The 24,804-nt window shown below is 44.3% G+C and overlaps 1 protein-coding gene and 1 pseudogene across 1 annotated transcript; one reads left to right on the plus strand and one right to left on the minus strand.

Moving 5' to 3' along the window:
- Positions 1-423: 423 nt before the first annotated feature.
- Positions 424-9,716, minus strand: LOC141182603 (uncharacterized). Its single transcript, XM_073660765.1, has 2 exons — positions 9,624-9,716; positions 424-7,260 (listed from the first exon to the last, which is right to left on the minus strand). The coding sequence occupies exon 2, from the start codon at positions 7,172-7,174 to the stop codon at positions 6,236-6,238; it is 939 nt and encodes a 312-aa protein (XP_073516866.1). The 5' UTR covers positions 7,175-7,260; positions 9,624-9,716; the 3' UTR covers positions 424-6,235.
- A 3,880-nt stretch (positions 9,717-13,596) lies between these two features.
- The window catches only part of LOC141182695 (uncharacterized), a 172,020-nt pseudogene continuing 160,812 nt past the window's right edge, over positions 13,597-24,804 (plus strand).

Genomic DNA, 24,804 nt, shown 5'->3' on the forward strand with positions numbered 1-24,804 from the left:
GAAGCATGAGCAATCTCAACGCTACAAGTCCATCTCCAAAGACCTGAATGTTCCTGTGTCTTCCAAGCGCAGTGTCATCAAGAAGTTTAAAGCCCATGGCACTGTGGCTAACCTCCCTAGATCCAATATAAGTTTCTCAATTGGTGAATATTAAAGATAATATATATACTGCTCAATGGCTAGCACCTAATGGTAGGAATATAGGTTAAGTCGTTCGACATAGATAAATACTTGAAGAAATAAATACGACCATATCAACCCAAAATAATAATAACATTTAACTTATATTCATAAATAGTATAAAAAGTTACTTCATAATCAATATAGGGCACAGTACAAGAATACAGAAAAACACATATCATGTATGATGACCATCTCACTGAAGGGACGATCCAGTCCACATGTAATAGGCTCCGAGGCACCACAGCAAAAAAGCATATATATAGTCCTTCATATAACAGACCAATAAAGAATTTCTTTTAGATACATGTGATCTACTTAAGAAAGTTGATGGATTGTATTTGGACCCAGAAATGATTCTTGTGACGGGTGATGTGGAATCACTTTATACTAATATCAAGCATGTGGATGGTCTAAGAGCTTGCGCTTTTTTCCTCAATACCTCTAATCTACCGAGAGATATTGTCGACTTGGTGATGTGCCTCTTGGAATTTTCCCTTACCCACAACTTTTTCACTTTTAAGGGGTCCTTCTACCTACAGCTCCAGGGTACTGCAATGGGTGCATCTTTTGCGCCGGCCTATGCTAATTTGTTCCTGGGGCTGTGGGAGAGGGGCCTCTCCCTGCCGGATCGGCGGGCGTCAATGGATCGCGTCCCTTTTTGGACGCGCTACATTGACGATATCCTGCTGATCTGGCAGGGTTCGGTTGAGGACTTGCAAACATTTGTGCAACTCCTCAACACTAATGAGATGAATATCTATATTACTTTCAATTGGGATATTGACACAGTGAACTTTCTTGATGTTACCCTTACAAGGGATCATAATAATTTGATACAAACAAACATCTATAGAAAGTATACCTCCAAGAATATGTTGCTCCACGCATCGTCCTCCCATCCCCCGTGGATGGTTCGATCTGTACCCACTGGGCAATTTCTGGGTCTCCGCAGACTTTGTTCCAGTGATGAAGATTTTGTTAGACAGTCCAAGGACATGAAGAAGAGATTCTATGAGAGGGGCTACAGTAAACGGGTGGTTAAAAGAGCGTACCATCACGCTAAATATTCGAATAGGTACGATTTGCTTTATTTGCAAAGAAATCCTAAGATCAATGACAAACCTAGATTTATAACAAACTACCATGGACAATTCGGACGGATGAGGAAATGCTTGACTCAAGCTTGGCCCATCCTCCTGATAGATCCGGTATTGTCAAAAATCCTTCCTGATCGCTCACCCATTACTGTACGCCGCTCCAAGAATCTCCGTGACTATCTTGTACATAGTCACTACCAAACTGTGTCTGGCATGTCTACAATTTTTGGTGCATCGGGTCCTGAATGTGGTAGTTTTCCGTGCGGTCGATGCGTCGCTTGCCCCAATATGGATAGAACCAATATTTTCTCCAATGCAGCTGGCACGAAAACCTATGAAATAAGGAGCCGCATTACATGTATCTCACGCTTTGTTATTTATTATGCTACTTGCCCCTGTGGGCTTATTTATGTTGGCCTAACAACGCGCCAACTCAAAGTGAGAATAAGAGAACATGTATTGGGGATATTGGCGGCGATCGACTGCGCGGATCCCTCCACACTCAGGACTATACCTAAACATTTTAAACTCCATCATGACTGCGATAGCTCCCTCCTGAGGGTTCGTGGGATAGATGCGTTAAGAGTTGGTATTCGTGGAGGTAAACTGAGCCAAAGCTTGGCTCAGCTCGAATCTAGATGGATTTGGCGATTAAATACTGTACATCCCAATGGACTGAATGAGAATCTCAGCTTCGCTCCCTTTCTTTAATCTCTCCCCTGTCACATATTTTGTTGTGGTTTTTATGATTTTAAAATTTTTTTATTATTATTTTTAGTATTCTTCATCATCCGTTTGCAGTTTACTTCCTCTGGCGTGTTGTCTCTTCATTATGGCTGATATCATATGGATGAATATGTGAATAAGAATATACTGAATAATCTATTTCATCCGGGAACGACTACTGCAGTGTATATATATTGTGGATCTTCCTTTCGCGTTTGAAGATCCTTATATGTTAATTGGTTTAAATGGAAGTTATATCTGAGAAGTTCGCTACCCCTACATTAGATATTGTCCCCCTTGATTTAATCATGGTGATATATAGGATGTTATCTTTTGATATTCCACCTACTATATATTAATGCTAGGACAATATGATTTTTCCACATTCCTCTCTCTATATATATATGGGATTGAACATGATCTGTATAGGCATTTTGTCATATTGTTATATATACTACTTGATGTGATGATATATTGTATGCAGATTGCCATATTGTTAATTCATTTGGTTGGGATACTGTCTCTATTATACGATCTACCTATATATCTATGTGGTGGTAGTGGAAGTATATATGTCATTTAATTGAGCTTATACCTCTTGCTATGGTTCCTGACTATGGGAGGTTTAAGGACCTTACGCGCGAGTGTCGCCGCTTTCTGAGTACCCCGTGCCGCCTGGCGTCTCTATGCAAGGACCTGTATCGCTTGGGTCCATGTGACCATCACGTGATCCCTTGCATGACGCCCGCGCCACCGGTTGCTTGGTAGCGGGGACGCTGCGCGCATTACTGCGGGTCCACCCCCTTCACTCGATTGGCCAACACAACATTTAAATATACACGCCCCTAGAGGAAGTTGACACCCCCTGAAGAAGGCAAACGCCGAAACGTGCGTTGGGGTGGACGAGCGGTCCACGTGAGGGTGCCCTGACATCACAGCTTGTGGCCCAGGTAATTCTCCCCTACATAACGCAGCACTTGTTTTTTACTCACCTATCTTTATACTCGCTTGGTATACACCCTGTCAACATAACTCTATTAACTGAACCATTCTAGCTGTTATACCTCGATTATAATGGTGCTATAGTGGCTATTACTAGTGTCCCTTATGTGGCATTTGATATGATGAAGGTATATCTTAGCCTAGGTATATGGCACCCTGACAGTATAGGTTATGAACTGTGGTCATTTGATAATCCTATTTATTGGTCTGTTATATGAAGGACTATATATATGCTTTTTTGCTGTGGTGCCTCGGAGCCTATTACATGTGGACTGGATCGTCCCTTCAATGAGATGGTCATCATACATGATATGTGTTTTTATGTATTCTTGTACTGTGCCCTATATTGATTATGAAGTAACTTTTTATACTATTTATGAATAAAAGTTAAATTTTATTATTATTTTGGGTTGATATGGTCGTATTTCTTTCTTCAAGTATTTAACCTCCCTAGATGTGGATGGAAAAGAAAAATTGACGAGAGATTTCAACGCAAGATTGTGCGGATGGTGGATAAAGAACCTCGACTAACATCCAAACAAGTTCAAGCTGCCCTGCAGTCCGAGGGTACAACAGTGTCAACCCGTACTATCCGTCGGCGTCTGAATGAAAAGGGAGACTGTATGGTAGGATACCCAGGAAGACCCCACTTCTTACCCCGAGACATAAGAAAGCCAGGCTGGAGTTTGCCAAAACTTACCTGAGAAAGCCTAAAACGTTTTGGAAGAATGTTCTATGGTCAGATGAGACAAAAGTCGAGCTTTTTGGGAAAAAGCATCAACATAGAGTGTAAAGGAAAAAAAAAGAGGCATTCAAAGAAAAGAACACGGTCCCTACAGTCAAACATGGCGGAGGTTCCCTGATGTTTTGGGGTTGCTTTGCTGCCTCTGGCACTGGACTGCTTGACCATGTGCATGGCATTATGAAGTCTGAAGACTACCAACAAATTTTGAAGCATAATGTAGGGGCCAGTGTGAGAAAGCTAGGTCTCCCTCAGAGGTCATGGGTCTTCTAGCAGGACAATGACCCAAAACACACTTCCAAAAGCACTATAAAATGGTTTGAGAGAAAGCACTGGAGACTTCTAAGGTGGCCAGCAATGAGTCCAGACCTGAATCCCATAGAACACCTGTGGAGAGATCTCAAAATGGCAGTTTGGAGAAGGCACCCTTCAAATATCAGGGACCTGGAGCAGTTTGCCAAAGAAGAATGGTCTACAATTCCAGCAGAGCATTGTAAGAAACTCATTGATGGTTACCGGAAGCGGTTGTTCGCAGTTATTTTAGCTAAAGGTTGTGCAACCAAGTATTAGGCTGAGGGTGCCAATACTTTTGTCTGGCCCATTTTTGGAGTTTTGTGTGAAATGATCAATGATTTCATTTTTGCTTCATTCTCTTTTGTGTTTTTTCCTTGCAAGCAAATTAAATGAAGATAATAAGACCAAAGAATGTGATTGCAATCATTTTCAGGAAGAAACTGAGTATTATCTGACAGAATTGCAGGGGTGCCAATACTTTTGGCCACCACTGTAGCTGAACATGAAAAGGATGATATGCTGCAACAAATTAAAAAGGCAACAAAAACAAGTCATGGTGAAAAGTGTTGGATCCCTTGAAATTGTTCCAGAAAATGAAGTAATTCTCCCAGAAAATTATTGCAATTACATGTTTTGTTATACACGCTTATTTCCTTTGTGTGTATTGGAACAACACAAGAAAACACAGAAAAAAAAGGCAACTTGAACATAATTTCACACAAAACCACATAAAATAGGTCGGACAAAATTGTTGACACCTTGCCAAAATTGTGGGTAAACAACTTTGTTTCAATCATGTGAAGCTTGTTCAAACACAATTGTCGCAAATAGTAGGTGTGGGCAATATGAAAATCACAACTAAAACCAGATAAAAAAGGGAGAAGTTGATTCAATCTTCGCATGAGTCTGAGGACTTGAAAACCAAAATTGTTGAAAAATATCAATAATTTCAAGGTTATAAGTCCATCTTTAGAGATCCGGATGTTCCTCTGTCCAAGGTGCGCAACATAATCAATAAATTTACAACACATACAGTCAAATATGGTGGCCCTTCAAAGATGTTTTGGGTTGTTTTGCTGCCTCTGGCACTAGGTACCTTAACTGTGTGCAAGGCATCATGAAATCTGAAGATTAGCAAAGGATTTTGGGGCACAATGTAGTGCCTAGTGTCAGAAAGCTGGGTTTGCGTCCTAGGTCATGGGTCTTTCAGCATGACAATGACCCCAAACATAATTCAAGAAGCACCCAGAAAATGGATGGAAACAAAGTTCTGGACAGTTCTGACCAGCAATGAATCCGTATCTAAATCCCATTGAACACCTGTGGAGAGATCTTAAAATTGCTGTATGGAGAAAAATATTAAAATTTGCAAGTCCTCAGTGGTTGATACCATCTTTTCAGTTAGCCATTAGTCAGTAAGCTTTCGAGACTACTCAGGTCCTTCATCAGATATAGTATAACACAAAAATCTGAAGAGTCACATATTTATGCACAACAGGGCACAGGAATAGTGCAATAAATAAGACAAGTGACGTGAAGCAGAACTATCAGTATGGGAAAGGGATAAGCAGTTGTGGCCGTAAATATGTGTGGACACAAGTAGGTCTATTCTTTCTTTTCTTTTTTTGTGTGGTGATAAGAATTCATCCTTGTTTTTAGTTTTTGCCCTGTCTCCCCTACATACAGACCCCCAGTTGGACATTTGGAACATATAATTAAGTTCATTGTGATGCAGCTGAAAGTACCTGGGATCTTGTGGTCCTGATGTGAGTTGGGAATCTTTATCTTGTCCGTGGTCATTATAAATGGACGGGTTTTACATATACAGTTGGTGAGGATGAATTTTGTAAGTTTCACCACAAAGGTGAAACTATCCTCCCGGTCAGTTTGCTTTCCCTCCCAGTACCTTTTCATTCAAACAATGTTAGGTTTCTGGGAGATTATACTTGTTCCTTTTATTTTTGGTTCTCCTTAGCTTGCCTTCTTTGCCCTATATTAATGAGTTTTTGTTTCTCATTCAGGGTCTTCGTATTTTACTTCATACTTTCCTTTCCCCTTGTTGACAATGTGTTGCAGCCTCCCCTCTGATTCCTAAGGAGGTATGAGAAACTCCTCAACGACTTATTAGGGAGTTAGGTCTGTGGTGGCGTTTCTAGTTGTGCAGCTAGGGTCTTTCTTGTCTGTACAGAGACTAGTTGGGCGTAGCTGCGGCATTCTTCCCTGTGTGGGTTCTCTGGTGGTTATCAAAATGCGCTTTCTGTACAAAACATTTCCCACAATCTGAACATGAAAAAGCCTTTGCCCCCGTGTGGGTTGTCTGGTGCTTAAGAAAACTAGATTTCTGGTTAAAACATTTTCCACATTCTGAACATGGAAAAGGCTTCTCCCCTGTGTGAGTTTTCTGATGTTTGATAAGATTTGATTTCACAGTAAAATATTTCCCACATTCTGAACATGAAAATGGCTTCTCTCCTGTGTGAGTTCTCTGATGGTTGATAAGAGTTGATTTCTCTGTAAAACATTTTCCACATTCTGAACATGGAAAAGGCTTCTCCCCTGTGTGAGTTCTCTGATGTTGGAAAAGATTTGATTTCTTTGCAAAACATTTCCCAGATTCTGCACATGAAAATGGCTTCTCCACTGTGTGAGTTCTCTGATGTATATTAAGATATGATTTTTGGTTAAAACATTTTCTACATTCTGAACATGGAAAAGGCTTCTCCCCTGTGTGAGTTCTCTGATGTTTGATAAGAGTTGATTTCTCTGTAAAACATTTCCCACATTCTGAACAGGAAAATGGCTTCTCTCCTGTGTGAGTTATCTGGTGCCTAACAAGACTTGATTTCTGATTAAAACATCTCCCACACTTGGAGCAAGAAAATCTTTTCTCTGCTGTGTGAATTTTTTGATTTTTAAGAAAAGACTTTTTGAGAGGAAAACTATTTCCATATCCTGAATGTGAAAATGGCTTCTTTGCATTAGGAGCAGTTTGTTTTTTAATGCTTATTTTGTGACTTTGATTTTCCTTAGTAGTCGGTAATGAATGAGAAGACAGGACCTGTTTCATAGGATCAGATGATTGAGGTCTGCTGTGAAGGGATGATGGTATATCTGGAGTAATGTCATTCATTTCAATTGTATCCTGTGAGATCTCAAAATTATCTGATTTGAAAATTGAAGGTGTCAGCTGTCCCTCTGATCTCCTGGTACGGACATCTGCCAAGAAGAAAACCAATTATTATTTTTTAATAAAAAATCCTTGAATTTTATATATTTGAACATTTCTACTTAAACTGACTGTAAAAAAGGCAAGTTATATTAAACAATTCACTTATTCACCAGGACAATGACCATCTAATAGAAAATCTCATAGGATGAACCAGTGGAGCGTGGTGTTCAACTGTTTGTTCATTCTGCCTCCCAAATATGGAGTAAAAGGCGCAGGTTCTGTCCAGCCACTAAGATTAGGGAGCCTGGGACCAGTAGTACCATCCAGGGTGTCAGTATGGGTGTGCGTGCTGTCCAGCTGGAGTAATCTGCTCCCTGCTTCAGCCATTTGGAGAGCACCGCACCCTACTAAAGCTGGAAGCATATTGCCGGAAGCTGCCAGATCCAGCCTTGTTCTCCTCTGGTTCAGTCATCTGTGCTCAGCTCCCGGCTTGTGTATTTGTTTCCTGTTGTGGCCCCGACCCGTTTACTGACTACTCTTATGTCTTCTGATTTTGTACTTTCTCTGCTCTCCTGGCTCTGACCCGGCTACCTGACTGTTCTTCTTCCCATCTCACTCCACAGAATAGCAGGTAACACCGTGGCCCAAGCCTAGGGGTCTCTGTGTAAGTTCAGATCCATGTAGAGGGGTTAAACGGCGATGAGCAAAGTAATTTGTGAAATCTGTAAAAAAGGTAGATAGTGACAAGCCTGTTCGTGGTAACCATCTTTTGAGCTTCCAGGTGACCAAGACCAGCTCCCCCAATACATTGTGTCTGCAAACTATTCCAGCAAAATCTGCATTCCTAATAGCTTAATGGCGCTTCTTCCCTTCTTAACCTGCCATGTGCCCAGATAGTAGTGTACAACCGTATATAGGGGATTGTCAGATTCAAGAGAAGTTGGAAAATAATTTGTAAGGTCCATTTGTTTTCTATTATCCTTTGTGAAGAATTCCAAAGTTATCACCACATAAAGTGACACACGTCAGATTTGAAAAATGGGTCTGATTAGAAACATAATACTGGCTGCAGGAAGAGGTTAAATCAGAGGATTACTGAAGTCAAAAACTGTGACTACAGACAATAAAACATCTACTGAAATGATCAAACTGAACAGTCTTCATCAGGGAAAAATGAGTAACTACAATCTAAACTATCGTAAGGGACAATATTTTCTGTCAGATGAGTGTCAAGAAGAAATATTAGACATTTAAAGTGAACTTTTATATAATACTGCAGAGATGAGGCATCTTAAATTTAGATCTCGGGCATTTGGAAGAGATAATGGAGATCTTTTTGAAAGACGACCAGGGAGTTATAGAGTCACATAAGTGAGGCCGGCTGATCCAACCACAATGAAACTATCATACAGAATGAACTTGTAAAAAAAAGAAAGAATATAAAAACATGTAACATCCCCAACAACAACGTATGTATGAAGGGAGAAATCCAACACTAAACTGGACTTGCACTCATTTATGGTGGACCATTGGAGCAACTATGAGTCCTGACCAGAAGAGTAGAGAAAGTATTAGTGCTCCCCATTTCAGGAGAGATTGTGCAGTGATCTGAATTCCTTAGGATTGAAAACATAATGGAATTTATGACGTGGAGTGAATCCATGAAACCAGGGCTCGAGCCATGCCAACACATCTCCTGCAGGCGTGAATAAATGTATATTACAGCCATCAGCCACGCACAGCTTAGAGATATATCATGGCACAGGTGTAATGTTTTCTGTATAGTTTATCACAATCCTGTTTGAAGTTAGTTGGTTTTAAAAGAAATTGAAAAGTCAGGATAAAGGGAAACTCTGCTGTTATTGTACAGAAATTCACACTTGGCCCTCACCGCACATTTAATGTCGATAATAAAAGTGATCTTTGGTCAGAAAGACTGGACCTGGTCTTGTAGGGACCATATGGGCACATTCAGCAGCACAGAAGGGAGAGAAGGTAGATTCATCCAATAAGATATCAGGGATCTAGGAAGCCAACAGCATCATTACCCTCCGCTTTCTCTTACAGGCCCATCATAATATTTTTCTTCAAGTGATTTTCTAACTTGTCAGCACATTCTACATACGCGATCATTTGTCTTTATAGTTTGCAGATCTGAGCAGGTAACGGTCAGCATCTCCTAATCCCAGGGGGTTGGTGGATCCTCCAGGTTGTAAGGTCTATAGAAAAGGGCTTTCACAATTACACAAAGAAATTTGAATATTTTCAGACGGAGGAGAATGTTGTGGTCTAGCGGCAAAATGGTGATCACACGATTGTGATATGGCCGGACTACACAACCGATAAAGCAGCCACAGATGGGGACTGAGAAGAATCTGTGACTTCTCTGCATTTAGTGGTTACTACTCACCTGGGTGGTCATATGTAGGAATCTCCTCTTTACACCGCTCATCACCCCTCACATATGTCTCTGTAGTATTAATATGGGTCAGATCTTCACCCTGAAACAAATATTGTAAAAGTCACAGACAGATGGAGAAGTCCCATCTATGATCAGCTCTAATCCTGTCATCTCCACCGTTCTCATTACACAAGTATAAAACATAATAATGGTGGATAAAACAGAACTGAAGACATGACCTTTACAGCCGTCCACACATCATAGGGGAAATCTCATGACACCTTCTCTCCATCTACCTGATGATCCTGAGGAACATTGGGATCTTCCCCACCCCCATCATGGGAGACTTTAACATCCCAATTAGCGATTCCCTCTCCCTATCTGCCGCTCATCTTTTATCGCTAACTTCCTCCTTCGACCTTTCACAGCTTACTAATTCTCCTACACATAAAGATGGAAATACTCTTTGACCTGATCTTCGCCCAGCTCTGTTCAATACATGACATTACTAACTCTCCTCTTCCACTCTCTGATCACAACCTTCTCTCATTCTCTGTCAAGAACTGTCACCCTGCTCAAGACACCCCTACTTTCCACACTTATAGAAATATACATGCCATTAACACCCAGAAATTTATGAAAACGTTGCAATGATCATTGGCCCCAATCTCCTCCCTCTCATGCCCTGACTCTGCACTGAAGCATTATAACGAAACATTGCAATGCGCCCTGGATGAAGGCACACCTCCTACACAGAGAACAACTCGGCACAGACGGCGACAACCCTGGAACACGCTGCAAGCACATTTTTTCCAGTGGTGCTCCAGGTGTGCCGAACGGCTGTGGACAAAATCTTGTCTGGCCGAAGATTTCCTCCATTATAAATTTATGCTTAAAACCTATAAAGCCGCCCTTCACCTATCCAAACAAACCTACTTTGACAACCTAATCATCTCATGGTCCAATAATCCTAAACACCTGTTTGACACTTTTCACTCTCTCCTTAATCAATAAGCACAGGCCCCAACCACCGACCTCAGCACTGACGATCTCGCCAATTATTTCAAAGAAAAAATTGACCATATCCGACAGGAAATTTTTTTCTCAATCCCCACATGTTATGCATGCTCCTCCCTCCCACATTGTATCTTGCTCATTTTCTGACTTCGAAACAGTAACGGAAGAAGAAGTGACAAGGCTCCTTGCTTCCTCTCGCTCTACCACCTGCACCAGTGACCCTATTCCTTCACATCTCCTTCAGTCCCTTTCTCCAGCTGCCACCACTCACCTAACTAGTTTTCAAAATTTTAATTTTTATGCCCTTAAATCAGAGGGATATGTTACACAAAATAGTTAATAAATAAAATTTCCCACATGTCTACTTTAGATCAGCGCAATTTTGGAACCAAATTTTTTTTCTAGTAAGGAGCTATAAGGGTTAAAAGTTGACCAGCGATTTCTCATTTTTACAACAAAATTTACAAAACCATTTTTTTTAGGGACCACATCACATTTGAAGTGACTTTGAAGGGCTTTTATGACAGAAAATACCCAAGAGTGACACCATTCTAAAAACTGCACCCCTCAAGGTGCTCAAAACCACATTCAAGAAGTTTAAAAACCCTTCAGGTTCTTCACAGGAATTTTTGGAATGTGGAAGAAAAAAATTAACATTTAACTTTTTTCACAAAAATGTTACTTTAGACCCAAATTTTTTTGTTTTCGCAGGGGTAACAGAAAAAAATGGACCCCAAAATTTGTGGTGAAATTTCCTCTGAGCACGCAGATACCCCATAAGTGAGGAAAAAACACTGTTTGAGAACACAGCAGGGCTCGGAAGGGAAGGAGCGCCATTTGACTTTTTGAATGTAAAATTTGCTTGAATAATTAGCGGACACCATGTTACGTTTGGAGAGCTCCTGATGTGCCTAAACAGTGGAAACCCCCCACAAGTGAACCCATTTTGGAAACTATACCCCTTAGGGAACCTATCTAGATGTGTGGTGAGCAACTTGAACACCCAGGTGCTTCACAGAAGTTTATAACATTGAACCGTAAAAATAAAATGTTCACATTTTTTCAGCAAAAATGTTTTTCAGCTCCCAATTTTGCATTTTCATAAGGGTAACAGGAGAAATTGCACTATGCAATTTGTTGTGCAATTTCTCCTGAGTAAGCCGATACTCCATATGTGCGGGAAAACCACTGTTTGGGCGCGCGGCAGGGTTCAGAAGGGAAGGAGCGCTATTTGACTTTTTGAATGTAAAATTTGCTTGAATAATTAGCAGACACCATGTTGTGTTTGGAGAGCCCCTGATGTGCCTAAACAGTGGAAACCCCCCACAAGTGACACCATTTTGGAAACTAGACCCCTCAGGGAACTTATCTAGATGTGTGGTGAGCATCCTGAACCCCAAAGTGTTTTACAGAAGTTTATAACATGGAGCCGTGAAAATAAAAAAATCTAACTTTTACCACAAAAATTATGTTTTAGCCCCAATTTTTTTATTTTCACAAGGGTAAGAGGGGAAAATGGACCCCAAAAACTGTTGTGCAATTTTTCCTGAGTAAGCCAATACCCCATATGTGGGGAAAATACAGTGTTTGGGCGCACGGCAGAGTTCAGAAGGGAAGGAGCACTGTGTGACTTTTTGAATGCAAAATTGTCTGGAATCGAGAGCGGATGCCATGTTGCGTTTGGAGAGCCCCTGATGTGCCTAAGTAGTGGAAACCCCCCACAAGTGACCCCATTTTGGAAACTACACACCTCAAGGATTTTATCAAGGGGTATAGTGAACATTTTGAACCCAGAGGTACGACACAGAATTTGATAACATTAGGTCATCATATTAATAAGTTGTCATTAGTCTTGAGTGCAAGTGCTCGCTATTTGAGTTTGCATCGGGTGCTCAGATATGCACCATGTATCGCGGGTGCTCGAGTGACATGCTCGTGTCCCCGCCCCGTATGCTTCACGGTTATTAGACACCAAAAAAAAAACATGCGGGGATCGCTGGTGCATGGCAATCCCCGCAAGGTTTTTTTGGCTGTATAACAGCTGCAAAACATTTGGGACGGAGACTCGAGCATGTCACCCGAGCACCCGATGCAAACTCAAGTAGCGAGCACTTGCGTTCAACATTAGTCACCTTATCGTCATTTTTTTTTTCTACTTCTGAAAAAATCCCAGCCCCAACCCTAACCTTAGCCCAACCCTAACTCTAGCCTAACCCTAGCCCAACCCCAACCCTAGCCCAACCCCAACCCTAACCCTAGCACAACCCTAACCCTAAAGTTTATATTTTACACCGTTCCTCGTGCGGTATAAGTGATTAGACGACTTTATTATTCGGGTCGGTGCAATTACAGTGATGCCAGATTCATAACGGGTTTTTATGATTGACAGCTGTCACACACTTAAAAGACACATTTTTTTGCAGACTAGTTTTTACATCGCCATATTTTGAGAGCTATAATTTTTCCATATTTCGGCCGACAGTCATTTACATTTGTCTTTTTGATCGCGTTTTATTCCATTTTTTGTTTGGCGGTATGATGATAAAGCATGGTTTTATGTTTCGTTTTTTTGCTTTTTTTTTATCGTGTTCACTAAAAGGGTTAACTAGCAGGACAGTTTTATAGGTCAGGTCGTTCCGGACGCGGCGATACCAAATATGTGTACTTTTATTGGTTTATTTTTTTTTTCATAAGATTATTTTTTTATGGGTACAATATATATATATATATATTTTTAATTTAATTTTTTCTGACATTTTTATTACTTTTACACATTGTCCCACTATGGGATTTTCACTTTTTGCAGCCTGATCGGCTGCATGGCATAGAGAGCAGCAGCTCCCTATGCCATGCAGTCTGTCAGCGCTGCACAGGGAGAAGTTACTTTGGTCGTGCACTGTGCATGACCAAAGCAACTTCCTGCCTCCTGGTGTCCCAGATGTTGTCATGATGACGTCGGGTCACCATGGCAACATCCGGGACCGGACTCCGATGCTGCTGGACGCCGGCAGACAAGGTAAGTATCGAGCTTACCTCCTCTTGCCACCGGAATGCTGCGATTGATTTCGATCGCATTTTGGAGGTTAATGTGCCGGGAGCGGTGCGGGGCTGCTCCCTGCACATAGCACTGGGTGTCAGCTGTAACAATCAGCTGACACCCGGTGGCGATCTCGCCCGCACCGCTTGTGTGTGGGCGAAATCGCCAGGGTGTATTAATACGCATCAGGCCCAGGGCACAGATACGTACTAATATGCCCTGGGTCATAAAGGGGTTAAACACGCCAGCATACATCCATTACTTAAATAAACATCCCTCGACCAGAACTGTGCTGCTAACTACAGACCTATTTCCAATCTTCCCTTTATCTCTAAACTCCTGGAATGACTGGTCCACTGCTGTCTAATCTGCTATCTCTCAGATAACTCCCTTCTTGACCCTTTACAATCTGGTTTCCGCTCTTTACATTCTACTGAAACTGCACTCACTAAAATGTCTAATGATCTACTAACAGCCAAATCTAATGGTCACTACTCCCTGCTGATTCTCCTGGATCTCTCTGCAGCATTCGACACTGTGGATCTACCTCTCTGCCTGCTCCTTCACTGTGTCTTTTGCTGGCTCCTCTTCCTCTCCCCTTCCCCTTATTGTCGTGGTTCCTCAATGATCAGTCTTAGGCCCCCTTCTTTTCTCCTTATATTCCGCTCCTATTGGACAAACAATCAGCAGATTCGGTTTTTAGTACCATCTCTATGCTGATGACACCCAATTATACACCTCTTCTTCGGACATCACCCCTGCATTATTACAAAATACCAGTGATTGTCTTTCCGCTGTCTCTAATACTATGTCCTCCCTCTATCTAAAATTGAATCTGTCAAAAACTGAACTACTCGTATTTCCTCCCTCCACTAACCTACCTATGCCCAATATTGCCATCTCCGTTTGTGGCTCCATCATTACTCGCCAGCAAAATGCCCGCTGTCTTGGGGTCATACTTGATTCAGATCTTTCCTTCACTCCTCACATCAAATCGCTCGCTCGTGTCATCTACACCTCCAAAACATCTCTAGAATCAGAAATTTTCTTACCTTTGACTCTGTAAAAACTCTTACTGTAGCTCTTATTCATTCTCGTCTGGACTATTGCAACTCTTTACTTATCGGTCTCCCTCTTTCTAAACATTCCCCTCTCCAATCCGTCCTGAACGCAGCAGTCAGGGTCATATTCCTCACCAACCGATACAACAATGCCTCTTCCCTGTGCCAGTCATTGCACTGATTGCCCATCCAATACAGAGTTCAATATAAACTTATTGCTCTTACCCACAAAGCTCTTGACGATTCTGCACCGCCCTACATCACCTCCCTCGTGTTAGTCTATCACCCTACCCGTGCCCTCCGTTCTGCTAATGACTTAAAACTAAAATCTTCCATAATCTGGACCTCTCACTCCCGTCTCCAAGTTTTCTCGCATGCTGCACCAATTCTTTGGAATGCATTACCCAGGACAATTTGATTAATTCCCAATACTCACAGTTTTAAGCGTGCCGTAAAAACCCATTTCTTTAGATTGGCCTATCACCTCAACACACTTATCTAACTGTCCCAGTTTGGCCCATATTAAAATTTTCTTCAAAAATACTGGCACATACTGGCTGGCGACCAGTTCATGTGGTGTTATGTACTTACCCTATTTAGTATATTAAGGCTGTATTATACAATATATGTACATTTTACCTTTTGTGTCTCCCCTATTTCCTTACAGACTGTAAGCTTGTGAGCAGGGCCCTCACTCCTTTTAATTTCTGAGTTATGCTTATTCTGTAAAGTCTGTATTGTCTGTATAAGTCCCCCCTAAAATTGTAAAGTGCTGTGGAATATGTTGTCGCTATAAAAATAAAAATTATTATTATAATAAATTCAGATGTAAATCTCAGGCCCACTCTATTGATGTTGAGTTCCCCGACAAATTCAAAAGATTGTTCACTCGTCCCTGACCAGGTGATAAAAATGTCATCAAGATATTTGTACCATACCCCAATATATGGATGCCATCACTTATCATCATCCCTGAATATTGTGGATTCCTCCCACCAGTCCAGGGATAAGTTAGCATATGAGGGGGCACAGAGGCTACCCATCGCAGTACCCCTGAGCTGGTGGAAGTACTTCCTGTCAAAAACAAAGGAGTTATGAGTAAGAGTGAATTTTAGAAGATCCTCCATGAAGTCATTATGTCTGCTACACTCTATTGATCTCGATTTCAAGAAACGTCTTACTCCTCTGATACCATCCTCATGCGGTATATTACTGTACAAAGCCTCGATATCTAGTAAGGCCTGCTCCCCTACATGCATGTATACATGCTCGAGGGTCTACATGTAGGGGAGCAGGCAAAGGGAAAACCAACTCCAGAGGGATTATTCCAACTGTAAAACCTCAGGTGGTACTATGGGAACATTATACTGTGTGGGGGGCATCATACACACTGCATAAGGGGCATAATGGGGGCATTACACTGTGTGGGGGGCATCATACATACTGCATAAGGGACATAACGGGGACATTACACTGTGTGGGGGCATCATACATCCTGCATAAGGGGCATTACACTGTGTGGGGGCATCATACATCCTGCATAAGGGGCATAATGGGGGCATTACACTGTGTGGGGGCATCATACAAACTGCATAACGGGCATAATGGGGGCATTATACTGTGTGGGGGCATCATACATCCTGTATAAGGGGCATAATGGGGGCATTACACTGTGTGGGGGCATCATACATCCTGCATAAGGGGCATAATGGGGGCATTACACTGTGTGGGGGCATCAACATCCTGCATAAGGGGCATAATGGGGGCATTACACTGTGGGGCCAGTAAAGGGGTCCTGTACTATGAGAACAATACGTTTCCTCCCTTCCTGTCTCCATAGTTGGGTCGTATTTATCTATTACAGGAAACAGAACAAAGACCTTATGATTCTTATAAAGGGGCAACACAAGACCCCAAAAGAGTCTCGGTGCTGAAGGGGTTAATACCCCCTGCGCCCAGTAATGGGGGTCTCCACATACCTCCACCTGCAGAGCCGCCACCACATATATGGCTGCTCTGTGCGCACAGGAGCTGTGATGAGGTCACAGGAGGGGAGGAGTCAGGGGTCACATGATCAGGAGCCTCAGTGGATGCAGGACTCTGCTGTGCTGGTTGTCATGGTGCTGGATGAGCTGAAGTTTATGTGTGGGGTCAGGAGGGGTTTACAGTGTGGATGTAGCAGAGTCGCGTGTGTACGAGGTGTACGGAGCAGAGCCGCGTGTGTACGAGGTGTACGAAGCGGAGCCGTGTGTGTACAAGGTGTACGGAGCGGAGCCGCGTGTGTACGAGGTGTACGGAGCGGAGCCGTGTGTGTACGAGGTGTACGGAGCAGAGCCGTGTGTTTACGAGGTGTACGGAGCGGAGCCGTGTGTGTACGAGGTGTACGGAGCAGAGCTGCGCGTGTACGAGGTGTACGGAGCAGAGCCGCGCGTGTACGAGGTGTACGGAGCGGAGCCGCACGTGTACGAGGTGTACGGAGCCACGCGTGTACGAGGTGTACGGAGCGGAGCCGCGCGTGTACGAGGTGTACGGAGCGGAGCCGAGTGTGTACGAGGTGTACGGAGTGGAGCCGCGTGTGTACGAGGTGTACAGAGCGGAGCCACATGTGTACGAGGTGTACGGAGCAGAGCCGCACGTGTGTACGAGATGTACGGGGCGGAGCCGCGTGTGTACGAGGAGTACGGAGCGGAGCCGCGTGTTTACGAGATGTACGGAGCGGAGCCGCGTGTTTACGAGGTGTACGGAGCAGATCCGTGTGTGTACGAGATGTACGGAGCGGAGGCACGAGTGTACGAGGTGTACGGAGCGGAGCCGCACATGTACTAGGTGCACGGAGCGGAGCCGTGCATGTACGAGGTGTACGGAGCGGAGCCGCACATGTACGAGGTGTACGGAGCGGAGCCGCGTGTGTACGAGATGTATGGAGCGGATCCGCGTTTGTACGAGGTGTACGGAGCGGAGCCACGCGTGTACAAGGTGTACGGAGCAGAGCGGTGTGTGTACGAGGTGTACGATCACTATATCACTTATCTTTATAAATCTACACATGCAGTACAGAATATATACATACTGACCCTATACACATACAGTACAGAATATATACATACTGACCCTATACACATACAGTACAGACCAAAAGTTTGGACACACCTTCTCATTTAAAGATTTTTCTGTATTTTCATGACTATGAAAATTGTACATTCACACTGAAGGCATCAAAACTATGAATTAACACATGTGGAATTATATACTTAACAAAAAAGTGTGAAACAACTGAAAATATGTCTTATATTCTAGGTTCTTCAAAGGAGCCACCTTTTGCTTTGATGACTGCTTTGCAAAACTCTTGGCATTCTCTTGATGAGCTTCAAGAGGTAGTCACCAGAAATGGTTTTCACTTCACAGGTGTGCCCTGTCAGGTTTAATAAGTGGGACTTCTTGCCTTCCAACAATCTTGAAGGAGTTCCCAGAGATGCTTAGCACTTGTTGGCCCTTTTGCCTTCACTCTGCGGTCCAGCTCACCCCAAACCATCTCGATTGGGTTCAGGTCTGGTGACTGTGGAGGCCAGGTCATCTGGCGTAGCACCCCATCACTCTCCTTCTTGGTCAAATAGCCCTTAAACAGCCTGGAGGTGTGTTTGGGGTCATTGTCCTGTTGAAAAATAAATGATGATCCAGCTAAACGCAAACCGTATGGAATAGCATGCCGCTGCAAGATGCTGTGGTAGCCATGCTGGTTCAGTATGCCTTCAATTTTGAATAAATCCCCAACAGTGTCACCAGCAAAGCACCCCCGCACCAGTTGTTTCACACTTTTTTGTTAAGTATATAATTCCACATGTGTTAATTCATAGTTTTGATGCCTTTAGGGTGAATGTATAATTTTCATAGTCATGAAAATACAGAATAATCTTTAAGAGAGAAGGTGTGTTCAAACTTTTGGTCTGTACTGTATATATATATATATATATATATATATATATATATATATATATATATATATATTGTAAGGTGGCTGCCGGACAGGTCGTGGACGGGAGGTATGTGTCCCCGAAGTACCAAGCTTCGGTGATATAGGACTGGGAGAAGCCGGCTCCAGCACACATAGTACTGAGAGGAATTTAATTGGCCCGGATTACAGGGCCGGTTTTACGAGCAGCTGAAAGAGCTGGGGGGTGGGGAAACAGCTGCTCACTTACCTCCAGTCCAGGTCTTGGAAGGCTGATTTAAGACAACGGCGCCTGTCTCTATCAGTCTGTGTGTGTTGGGCAAGGTGAGCAGACCTTGCATGTGCTCCTTAGACTCTGCAGGAGGCAGAGGAAGGCACTTTGTTTAAACGGCTGAAGCCGTGCTGCATGGACTTGTTATTTTGAGCTTTGTTCTGTTATTCCTTTTTGTGCCAGGAAAAGGCTGTTACTTTTGTTTCCTCACTGTTGTATGGACACTAAATAAACCACCAGTTTGTTTGAACCCGCGGACTGCATCACTGTGTGAATCTGTGCCTACCTCCAACGTGGCTCAGTGAGTACAAATCCCTACAATTGGTGCTAGAAGCACGGGCACAGATCCCAAGCAGCAGTGTGACTGCTGCAAGAAGACGTATATGTCCTGGGTGAAGTCCGCCATAAGCCAGCAAGTGTCGCCAGACAAAATGGAGTACCTGCTTAAACATTTGTTGCAGGCACAGCAGGCGCAACAAGCGCAACACCAGCAGCAGTACCAGCAGAGCATGCTGCAGCAGGAAACAAATAAACTTCTGATGCAGCAGATCCAACAGCAGCAAAGACAAATGAAAATCTTGGCAGAGCAGATCCATGGCAGGACGACCGCCACATCCTCAGATCCAGGTGATGACTCATACGTCAGGAAGACGGTAAGAAGAGCATTACAAAAGAAGACCCCGGGTGATGACGTTGAGGCGTTCTTGACTGTCTTTGAGAGGGTGGCAGAGCGGGAAAAATTGTCTCCGGAGCAGTAGGCGGAGGTGCTGGCGCCACATTTGACAGGTGAGCCGCAGAAGGCCTATGACTTGGCCTTGCAGGACGCGAAAGAGTACGCTAAGTTGAAAACTGAGATTTTGGCACGCTTAGCAGTGACTCTGACTGTCAGGGCGCAATGGGTGCACTACTGGGCCTATTGCAGTGACAAACCTCCCCGGTCCCAGATGTTCGACCTCCTACACCTGGTCCAAAAGTGGTTGCAACCTGAATCTTCTTCCCCAGCACAGATGGTGGAGAAGGTCATTATAGACAGTTTTATACACTCTCTTCCGAAGTTGGTGAAATCCTGGGTTGCTCAGGGAGATCCCCATAATGCCGATGACTTGGTGGGGTTGGTGGAAAGATACCAGGCGGTTGAGAGTCCGTTGGAAAAACAAGGGGTCGTAGTCTCTCAATACTGGGGTTCTCAAAAGGCAGCGGACAACCAAAAGAAGGTAGCTAGCGCCACACCTGGGGGGCGTCATAGAGTTCAGGAGGGGTCTGAGTTGCTGCCCAACGTCCCACCTCATAATATAGTGTGTTGGAGATGTCATACCCCTGGCCATACTGCCGCCCGGTGTTCCGTAAACTCTGAGCCAATGGACTGCAACATGGGCCGATGTTGCTCTTATTTTGCCTACCCTGCCTGCGACGCGTTTTCTCAACATGGCAAGGGCCCTCAGGCATGCTCAGTGTCAGTAAAGGGGGCACAAGTCTCTGGACTATTGGACTCAGGAAGTTTGGAGACCCTGATAAGGGCCACACTCCCTCATGGACTGATTCCTGGGCCAATGGCCCCGGTGGATGTAAACACGGACTGTGGCACCACATCTCATGAAGTGGCGGTCGTTAAGGACCTATTGAATCCCATAATAATTGGACGTGACTTTGCATTATTCTGGGAAATGTGGGGGAAAGCGGGGACACGCGTGGCTCCGCTCCGTACACCTCATACGCACACGGTTCCGCTCCGCACGCCTCGTACACACGCAGTTTCGCTCCGTACACCTCGTACACACGCGGCTCCGCTCCGAATGCCTCGAACACTCGGCTCCTCTCCGTACGCCTCGTACACGCGCGGCTCCGCTCAGTACACCTCGTAAACGCGCGGCTCCGCTCAGTACACCTCGTACACGCGCTGCTCCGCTCAGTACACCTCGTACAGGCCCGGCTTCGCTCAGTACACCTCGTACACACACGGTTCCGCTCAGTACACCTCGTACACACACGGTTCCGCTCAGTACACCTCGTACACACACGGTTCCGCTCCGTACACCTCGTACACACACGGTTCCGCTCTGAACACCTCGTACACACACGGTTCTGCTCCGTATGCCTCGTACACACACAGTTCCGCTCCGTGCGCCTCGTACACGCACGGTTCCGCTCCGTACTCCTCGTATACGCACGGTTCCGCTCCGTACGCCTCGTACACACGCGGTTCCGCTCCGTACGCCTCGTACACACGCGGCTCCGCTCCGTACGCCTCGTACACGCGCGGCTCCGCTCCGTACGCCTCGTACACGCGCGGCTCCGCTCCGTACGCCTCGTACACGCGCGGCTCCGCTCCGTACGCCTCGTACACGCGCGGTTCCGCTCCGTACGCCTCGTACACGCGCGGCTCCGCTCCGTACGCCTCGTACACGCGCGGCTCCGCTCCGTACACCTCGTACACACGCGGCTCCGCTCCGTACACCTCGTACACACGCGGCTCTGCTCCGTACGCCTCGTACACACACGGCTCCGCTCCATACACCTCGTACACACGCGGCTCTGCTACATCCACACTGTAAACCCCTCCTGACCCCACACATAAACTTCAGCTCATCCAGCACCATGACAACCAGCACAGCAGAGTCCTGCATCCACTGAGGCCCCTGATCATGTGACCCCTGACTCCTCCCCTCCTGTGACCTCATCACAGCTCCTGTGCGTACAGAGCAGCCATATATGTGGTGGCGGCTCTGCAGGTGGAGGTATGTGGAGATCCCCCATTACTGGAGCATTAATACTAGATATATATTGCACAGGGGATATCGCAGCCGATTCCCTCTAGAATAATCCTGGAATCGCAGCATTAGATGATTATTTCTCAGCGGTTTCTGTGGCACAGCTCCCAGCGTCCCGTACTCTATGGGACTGTCCCGTCCCGTATTCTGTGGGACTGTCCCGTCCCGTCTCCGCTGTTCTCCGGCTCATACTCCCCTCTCGGACATCTTCGTAGCTCCTCCCTGTGAAGCGCATAAATTACACTTATAATATTCACTTCACTTTATGGGAATCAGTAAATGGCGTGATTGATATTTTTTCTCTATTAAACTTATAAGAAATGTATTAACAGCGTAACGCTGTGGCCGTGTTCACATGTAGATTAAGTGCGGCGTTTTCTTTAATGCTTCTTTTCTGCACGTTTTCTGTAGATGTCTGCAGCACATGACGCAGTAACAATCTTCTCTGACTATTGGTATTTGCTGCGTTTCTTTTATGCGTTTTCCTGCTTATTTGATGCAATTTTGGTGCAGATGTGAAGATGCGTTTTTAATGCTTTTTTATTAGTACAGAAAAGCTTTGATTCTGCACTTAAAAATGCTAGTGTTTTTTTCTTCATGCTTTTTTTTTCAGAAGAAGCCTATAGAGAAAAAATACACCAAAACCGCAGATTTCTGCAGCGTCTTCAGACCACAGAGGGCTGATATTTCATGGAATCACATTCCGGAGCGTGTGTCCGTGTGATCCACGTGTAGACATATCCGTTTTTGGCCGTCAGCACGGATCACACAGCTCCATTCAAGTCAAAGGATCCATATAAACACATACCGCACCCGGATGCCATCCATGTGACACATACCGGCAGTTGGGAATTAGTGTACAGTTAGCGCTGTTCCCAAGCGCCAGGGGGTGCTGGACGTTGCCCTCATCATTGGTCCCTGCTGGCGCTGCGATCAACACCAGCAGGGACAATGATGAGAGTAGTAGTCTGCTCCCGGTTTCTACACCTGTAAAAATAGAAAAAAAAAAATCCATATTCTCACCTAAGTGTCACCTGCTGTAATCCATGCGACCGATCACACCGAGGAACTGAAGAGAATGACTCCTGCAGCGAGCGGGCCCCAGAGCTGCGCTGAGCTCATGAGCGGTTTCCTGTCACTTGCTGAGGGCAGCTCTGGGGCCCGCTTGCTGCACGAGTGATCTGTCCCATGGATTACAGCTACTACTCTCATCATTGTCCCTGCTGGTGCTGATCACAGCGCCAGCAGGAAACAATGATGAGGAACAGCGCTAACTGTACACTGATTCCTAAGCGCCGATATGTGTGCTCCTGATGCGGCACACGGGCAGCACATGGTTGCCACACGTGTGCCACACACGGCTGCGGATATCTCCGGTACTGGTTTTTCCTGTACCGGAAATATCCGGACGTGTGAAACCGGCCTAACTGTCCAAGCAAAGTGGATGTGATTTCATGAGAATTGTGCCCCCTTGTGATAAATAAGGAGGAAAAGGCCTAAAAAATGCGGCAATAATTAGAGAAGATTGTTATTCTGTAGTTTGGTGCGAATCTTGCAGAAAGCCAAAAACACAGTATTTCTGCACTGTATGAACACGGCCTTACAGAAAAGCCGGATGTCGTATAGTGAAGCTACAAAGAAATGAGAAAGTTCTGCCGGCTCCGACTGTGAATGAAGGAGCAAAAAAATAATCTACAGGTCCCAACAAGAGATGAGCAGGACGCACAGATGACGGCGCGCTGCCCTGGGTGATCAAAAGTCGCGCTGGGGACTAATTGGTGGGAAAACTATCACCTTTAATAATCCTCCAACAGTTCTGGCATGAAAAACACGGAAAAGTGCCCCTTTATGGATTTGAAGAAAGTCTGTTTAGAAACTTTAGCTTAATAGTATCAGCTCTAATCAAATGGTTAGATAGTGATTTACCCTGAAGATAGACAAATTGTGAGGTGATTTTTTGTGCAGGAATCATGTATTGCTCCCATAGTACAGTGCCCCTTTCTTGGTTCCCACACACAGTATAATGTTCCCCCAGTACCTCCATCCCCAATTTTATTTTTTTGGGGTGTTTTTCATGCAATGTAGGGAAACCTGCATGAAAATGTTAAAAAATATCCCATCATATCCAGAGAAAGAAAAATACATATGGAGAATTTGGCATTAAATATCTCTTGTCTCCATGCTTTTTCAAACAAACTTTTATAAAAGCCTCAAACTTCTGAGTGTGAATCAAACATGAGATCTAACGTGATAGAAAATTACAGTCCAGTGAAGACGGGAAACATATAGACGACCGGTGGAGATGTAGTCAGTGACCGACTGGCTAAATATGTCTCTAGAGACATAGTAGAAGATGAAGATGTCGTCCTCATCATGAAGTAATTATTTTTCATTTAGCTTTATGGAAGATGAGTCTATGAGAAACGTATTCAGATGCAAACTCCAAGGAAGAAACTGCTTGTTGTCTGTGGCCTAAAATATATAGGTTTTATTAGTAGATGTAAAGAAGAAAACTAAATACTGTAAAATAATAAATCTCCTCATATGTTTCCCTTATTATCTCCAGTAATTGTATTATTACACAGGATCTTTATGATGTTACATCGGCTCATCATCTTCTCATTCAGGTCTCTACAATATCGGATCCTCTCAGTGAAGATCTTCTATATAAGAGAATTTCCTGATTTACTCATCAAGGATGGATATGGATAGAGACAAGATGACGGAGAGGATATTACACCTCACCCTAGAGATCCTCTTCCGGGTTACTGGAGAGGTGAGAGATTCTGATGACGTCACATTACATCATTCTTATCTATGGGAATAACAGATGGACAGAACTGGAGAGGTGAGGACTCTGGAAATGTCTGTAGTGCGATTTATCAATGTGTCTCTCCATAACCAGGATTACACAGTAGTGAAGAAGACCTCTAGTGAGCGCTGTCAGGACCCTGTGTCTGAGGGATGGGGAAGACCCCTGAGCCCAATCACGGGACCTCCACCTCACCCCCTGATACATGAAGACATCAATGACCAGAAGATCCTAGAACTCACCTACAAGATGATTGAGCTGCTGACTGGAGAGGT

This window comes from Phyllobates terribilis, unplaced genomic scaffold (genome assembly GCF_046119375.1).
Source record: "Phyllobates terribilis strain yellow unplaced genomic scaffold, ASM4611937v1 Scaffold_35__1_contigs__length_13245226, whole genome shotgun sequence".
Taxonomy (NCBI): domain Eukaryota; kingdom Metazoa; phylum Chordata; class Amphibia; order Anura; family Dendrobatidae; genus Phyllobates; species Phyllobates terribilis.

What these genes read in the sequence shown, in the direction of transcription:
- LOC141182603 (XM_073660765.1), bottom strand. Translation starts at nt 7,174, where the DNA reads ATGAATGACATTACTCCAGATATACCATCATCCCTTCACAGCAGACCT.